The sequence below is a fragment of the Triticum dicoccoides genome, chromosome 3B (assembly GCF_002162155.2).
Source record: "Triticum dicoccoides isolate Atlit2015 ecotype Zavitan chromosome 3B, WEW_v2.0, whole genome shotgun sequence".
NCBI lineage: Eukaryota > Viridiplantae > Streptophyta > Magnoliopsida > Poales > Poaceae > Triticum > Triticum dicoccoides.
The window spans coordinates 785,700,234-785,706,772 of NC_041385.1; the positions used below are offsets into that span (position 1 = coordinate 785,700,234).

At 43.8% G+C, this 6,539-nt stretch overlaps 2 protein-coding genes across 2 annotated transcripts; both read left to right on the forward strand.

The window, feature by feature from the left end:
- Positions 1-477: 477 nt before the first annotated feature.
- On the forward strand, positions 478-1,200 carry LOC119282242 (glycine-rich cell wall structural protein 2-like). The gene has a single exon (XM_037562541.1). The coding sequence runs from the start codon at positions 478-480 to the stop codon at positions 1,054-1,056; it is 579 nt and encodes a 192-aa protein (XP_037418438.1). The 3' UTR covers positions 1,057-1,200.
- Positions 1,201-4,988: 3,788 nt separating this feature from the next.
- On the forward strand, positions 4,989-5,882 carry LOC119282241 (glycine-rich cell wall structural protein 2-like). The gene has a single exon (XM_037562540.1). It carries the CDS (start codon positions 5,010-5,012, stop codon positions 5,604-5,606), a length of 597 nt encoding a protein of 198 aa, XP_037418437.1. The 5' UTR covers positions 4,989-5,009; the 3' UTR covers positions 5,607-5,882.
- Positions 5,883-6,539: the final 657 nt, after the last annotated feature.

Here is a 6,539-nt window from a genome sequence, read left to right on the forward strand (position 1 = left end):
TCGTTGTCGCCGCCCCGCGCCGTCGCCGCCCCGCCCCGCGCCCCTCACGCCGTGGCCATCCCGTGAGCAAATTTTTTTTGTTAGATTTTTTTGTAGTTCATAGATTTTTTTGTTAGATGTGTAGTAATTTAGATGTGTAGTTCATAGATTTTTTTTCATATTGTGTAATTTGTTCATGTTTGTATGTTCATATTGTAGTAATTTAGAATTTTTTTTGTACTTCATAGATTTTTTCATGATTTTTTTGTACTTCATAGATTTTTTCATGATTTTTTTGTACTTCATAGATTTTTTATGATTTTTAGTAAGTACTACTTTATTTTTTTTTTAGAAAGTACTACTTTATTTTAAGCCTCCACTTGACTTTGTCAACAAATCCCACACCACCAGCTTGGTCGCAAGGACTATAAATATACATACAATCTTTCACTTAAAACACATCTCATCTTGCAAGAGTACACTTTGATAGAAGACACAATGGTAGGCACAAAATTACTAGCTCTTGGTTGTGTTGTCCTGGTGAGCATTGGATTGGTCAATGCTGCAAGGGTGGCTCGATACTCGAGTGCCTCTGGAGTAGGGACGGGAGGAGGAGAGGGTGGGGGGTCTCAGGGTGGTGCTGGCTTCGGTTCTGGGAGTGGAACTGGGTCGGATGTGAGCTCTAGTAGCGGTACACATGCAAGCGGTGGAGGAGGTGGTGGAGGTGGCGGTGGTAGCCAATATGGTGGAGCGGGATCTGGTAGCGGGTCCGGCTCAGGCTCCGGTTCTAGTCAATATAGTCAAGGGTCTTCCTATCCTTATGGTGGTGGCTATGGTGGATATACTAGTGCTGGTGGTGCCGGTGGTGGAGGGCAAGCTAGTGGTTATCATGGATCTAGTGCATATGGGGCTGGTAGTGGCACTGGTTCTAGCTCAGCTACTGCTACTAACAATTGGTATGGACAAGGTAATAATGCATATGCTGGTGGAAACGGTGGTGGTAATGGGGGTGGAACAAATGGTGGGAGTGGTGGAGGCGGGGGTGCTGGATCTGGGTATGGCGATGCCTACCCATAGTTTCCTTGATGTGAGGAATCTAAAAATATGGAGCCCAATCTGGTGTGTCAAATAGATGTCTTTAAACCTTTTCATCTATTTGTTATCGTCTTACATATTATCAAATAAGCGCTTCATTATTCTAGTGAAAAATGTAGTAGTGCTTGTGATATATACCAAGAATGTAACATGTCAATGTATCACTATGTATGTATGAATAAAATCATCTGTGTTTGTGCCAACTGACTTGCAAAGAGAACTATGAACGCACGTCATATAGTTAAGTAACATAAATTGCTCGATTATGGTTAATGACCGACAAATCATCAATTTAGTCATACATGGTGTGTCACGAGATGGGAAAGGGGGGTCACCCATAACACATAACAAAATCCATCACTTTTGGTTTGCTTCTTTCTCTCACCTGAAGTGCCTCGTCGCATTTAACGAAAAAGTGAAATGTTTTGTATAGACCTAGATCATCTACCTCTAGGGAGTTCCGAGCTCCACATCACCATCTTAGAACCACACCACCATATCCATCGCATACATGCTGATGGGCATGCCCAGACATTCTCCCAGCAGGGCCATGGTCATCGCAAGTGCTACTAGACTACCACCATCATGACTTAGTGCCATGAAGTTTGTTTTCCTTTGTGGTCTCTATCGAGGGGTGACCTTCCCCACCACTAGCCATGAATGGTCCATAATCTTATTCTCATGTATTATTATTTTTATTTATTTATTGGTTTGCAGGCTCCAGCTCTTTGACTAGGAAGTTAGAGTTAAAACTTCTAAATTTCATTTTCATCGATGACCATTATAGAAAATTTTATTCCAAAGCTTTGCTACTTTTTTAAAGAAAAAATAGTTGTGCTCGGGTTTTTAGAAATTCCCTTCGTTTGGTGTGAAAAATGTTACTACCTCCGTCTAGGTCAATAAGTCATTCGCGTAGTTCTAGGTCATCGATTTGAGGAATTAAATATGTGTTATATGTCATGAAAAGTATATCACTAGATTTCTACAAGGATGTAGTTTCTAAATATATATTTTTCGTTACATATAATACATATTTAGATGGTTAAATCGTCAACCTAGAACTACGTGAATGACTTATTCAAGGAAACGGAGGTAGTACTACTTTTCAAAGCTGGCTGGTATCCTTCTTACATGCACATGCTAGTTTTCTTCATGGTTACTCAAATATATGTATTAAGAACACCAAACAGGTGGCTAGTTTTCGAGTAGATGATTTTTCATATAAAAAACTTTTTCATCCGAGTCAGTATGCAAAAGTTATGCCCATTTTACTAAATTCTAGAGTGATTTTGCAAATAAAGTCGAAATTCACATTTGCAAATTTTCCCAACAACTAGACCACATATCACATGGGAAACTTATTTTTTTCTATTTTTTTGACATTTTCATCATTTTTTTTTATTTTTTTTAAACTGAAAATGCGATCCAGGGGGTGGTGGAGTTTGAAAATGGGACCTTTAGTGCCGGTTCGTGCCATGAACCGGTACTAATGCCTCAAACCCCATTAGTACCTGTTTGTGGCTCGAACCGGGACTAAAGGTCTAACCTTTAGTCCTGGTTGGTGCCACGAACCGGTACTAATGGGCATCCCACCCTTTAGTCCCGGTTCGTGGCACCAACCGGGACTAAAAGGTCCAGACGAACCGGGACAAATGGCCCACATGGCCCCTGGGTGCACGAACCGGGACTAATGGGCTAACCCGGCCTGGACCAAAGCCCTCTTTTCTACTAGTGTATTAACAAGTTTCTTGTAGTTATGCCTCCTCCCCAAGAAAAGGCTAGGTTTTCTATATCTCCCTCCGGCACCGCCGCCGGTCCATCTCGTCTCCGGTGGCTTTAGGGCCATGGCGGCGCGGTGGATCCCGGTCCTTGCTGGTGGGAGGGCTCCGTCTTTAGATGTTCCTTCGAGTTTTGGTAGGGTTTGTGCCCCATCCAAGAAAATGAGACGGTGGCGGCTCAGTGAAGATGGGATAAGGTTCTTCCGTCTAGTCTCCGTTCCGATGGTGCGTCTAGCATCGTCGGTGGGCATGTGGAGGTGTGTCTCTGGCGGATCCGTCCTTGGTGGATTTGCTCGAATCTTATCATAGTTTGTCTACGTTCATGTGTCTTCAAGTTGGATCCTTCCGATCAACGCTACTCTTCAATGACGGCAGTTGCTATTCTAGTGCACTGGTCCTATTAGGCCTTAGCACGACGACTTCCCGACTGAAAGTGTTTCCCGGCTCCGGCGAGGGAGGGGTATTGACGGCGGCGCATCTTTGGCTCGTTTCAATGCTTGTAATCATCGCTAGGTGGTCCATGGATCCGGATGTAATTCTTATTATGTCTAGTGGTCGTTGTACTGCCATGATTAAAGATGAATAGATTGTGAGTTTTTCCGCCAAAAAACTAGTTAATTATGTTTTTTTTGCGGGATTTAACCTTTTTTTTGCGGGATACTAGTTAATTATGTTAATTGTGATGATCCATCTAGTTAATTATGTTAATTGTGATGATCCTTCTAGTTAACTAACCTCACCACCGGTTTTTCTGGAACCGTTCTCACCTCTCAAACCCTAGAAAGGAGATTTTCTGGATGCACCGTGCCGCCATCTCCTGTCCGGTGGTAGGTCGCCACCTCCTCCACTGCTGATATGGGAGTGCGGGAAAGCCCTGATCTACCATATGGATCTCTAGTATTCCCCTCTTTGATGCTTTTACTAGGGTTGCACGGCAGCGCCGTAGGTGTGGCGAATAAAGTTTCCTCCAGCCTCCCCATCTCAACAATGTCGGCTGCGATGGTCCGATGGCTCGTTGTCGTAAATTATTGTTGACCTATCTATCTGGCTAGGTGAGGGTCAGTTGATTTTGCCAGCGTGGCAGTAACGGCTGCTTCCCTTGGTTGTTTGGCGTGGCAGTGACCATCTCGGCTCATAAAGCAGCGTTGCCGTAGATCTTCGTTCAGTACATGAAGAAGCAGCTATGTATCACGGTTCACAACTTGTTCAGCTATTAACTTGAACTAGTCCGGGCATCAAATAATATGGTGTACGATACGTATAGGTATAGGCTTCCGGTGCTGGCATGCACGTGGTTTTTTGCAGCGATCTTGCCATCCCACTTGAACTTGAACATGTACGAACTTGAACATCCCACTTGAACGTATAGGCTTACGGTGCTAGCATGACATGCACGAGGTTTTGGATCGATCTTTACCATCCACTTGAACATGATCATGCACGGCTACTTGACCCAACGACTTGATCGATTACATGGGCGGAGTCGTCGTTTACTTCGACTCCAGCTATTGCTTGCCATCGGCAGTGACAACCACTTGCCCACGTCGTTAACACGGCCGGTCTATCCCAGCCCACGGTTAATCATCCAGCTAATTAACATGCATGCATGCATGCATGCATGCATGGTTATTTGACCGTAAGATAAAATGGTAATCATGCATGCAAGTAGCATAAACGGACACAGATGTAATTAGTCCAGGCGTTCATGGTGTAGGCTTAATTACCTTGAGAAGATGATCCTTGGTGCCGGCATGAACGTGGTCTGGATTTTTACCATCTGCTAGTACAATACCCTCCAACTCCAAATTCAACTACCGAAACTTCCAGGTTGCTGCCTCCTCTGCTCTAATGTCAACTATTCAAGCCTGGAGCTAGATATGTTCATCAGTGGATGCTTGAATGCATGTGTTTTAGAACTGTTGACCCAACGTGGATGCGATCACGATTAGAAGTCAGTCATCTCGTTTACTTTTACCTGCACCAATTAAGGCACTAATTATTCTAAGCCTCCACCTGCAGTTGAGACATGACTTCGTCAACAACTCCACCAACACCCCCAACATGCATGGCCGGAAGCACCACTATAAATATCCATTGATGTTTCGCTTAAAACTCACCTCATCTTGCAAGAGTACACACTTCCATAAAACACACACAATGGTAGGCACAAAGCTAGTAGCCCTTGTCTATGTTGTCCTCTTGAGTATTGGACTGGCCAATGCTGCAAGGGTGGTTAGATTCGGCAGTGGAAGCGCCACGGGAACGGGAGCGGGAGGAGGAGAGGGTGGGGGAACTGTGAGTGGTGGTGGCTCGGGTGCTGGGGGTGGAACTGGGTCTGGCTTGAGTTCTAGTAGTGGTAGCCATGCAAGCGGTGGAGGTGGAGGTGGCGGCGGAGGCGGCAACCAAAATGGTGGAACTGGATATGGTAGCGGGTCCGGCTCTGGCTCCGGTTCCAGTCAATATAGTCAAGGATCTTCATATCCCTATGGTGGTGGCTATGGTGGATATACTAGCGCTGGTGGTGCCGGTGGTGGCGGTGGTGGAGGGAAAGCTAGTGGTTATCAAGGATCTAGTGGATATGGGGCTGGTAGTGGCACTGGTTCTGGCTCAGCTACAGCTACTAACAATTGGTATAGACAAGGTAGTACAAATGCAGATGCTGGTGGAAACGGTGGTGGCAATGGCGGAGGAAGAAATGGTGGGAGTGGTGCAGGCAAAGGTGCTGGATCTGGGTATGGCAATGCCAACCCCTAGTCCCCTTCATGTGAGGAATCTAAAAAAATGGAGCCCAACCTACTATACTGTGTCAAATTGATAGCTTTGACTCTTTTTTCATTTATTTGTTATCATCTTACATATTATCAAATAAGGGCTTCATTGTTCTAGTGGAATATGCACTAGTGTTTGTGATATATTCCAAGAATGTTACATGTCAATGTATCACTATTTATATGTATTAAGTTATATACCATCGTTTTGGCCAATTAACTTGAAATGGAAACTCTTTGCCCGTGTTATGGTTGTGTAACACAAGTTGCTCACTTATGGTGAAGTACCAAAAAATATCGTTTCAATGATACATGTGGTTTCACGAACCGCGTCATTCATATAAAACATAACTCACATCCACCACTTTTGTTTTGCATAAACTTCTCTTGCTGGGTAGTGCTTCTAGGGAATTCCAAGGCTACGAACCCCCATCGTGAAACCGCACCGCAATATCCTTCACATCCTCGGTCATCCACACATTGCCTAGAGAGAGTGTTCATCATCACAAGCCGTACTAGGTCGCAACTATCATGACTTGGTGCCATGAAGTCATGAACGGTCGGAAGGTGCATGGTCTAATTTTCTTATATTTATATTTTTATTACATTTTTATTTCTTTTGTATGATCCACTTGTTAGATTAGAAAGTTAGCTTTACAGCTTTGGAACTTCATTTCCACCGATCACAATGGCGGAAATTGTTATTCCAATGTTGTGCTTTCATTTTTTTTAATGTTGACATATCTTTAAAGTTATGGTTGTCCAAAGTTCCTTTCTTTTGGGGTTAAAGGCATTACTTCTTTTTATGAAGTCATGTATTAATTTTCTTTTTGGAAAGCTTGTATGGTTTTTGATAGTTGTGGTTGTTCTTACACTTTGCCAAATTTGATTTCCACTCAAGATGCAAAGTTTGTTCTCC

Coding starts and splice junctions, on each gene's coding strand:
- LOC119282242 (XM_037562541.1), top strand. CDS start 478: ATGGTAGGCACAAAATTACTAGCTCTTGGTTGTGTTGTCCTGGTGAGC.
- LOC119282241 (XM_037562540.1), top strand. CDS start 5,010: ATGGTAGGCACAAAGCTAGTAGCCCTTGTCTATGTTGTCCTCTTGAGT.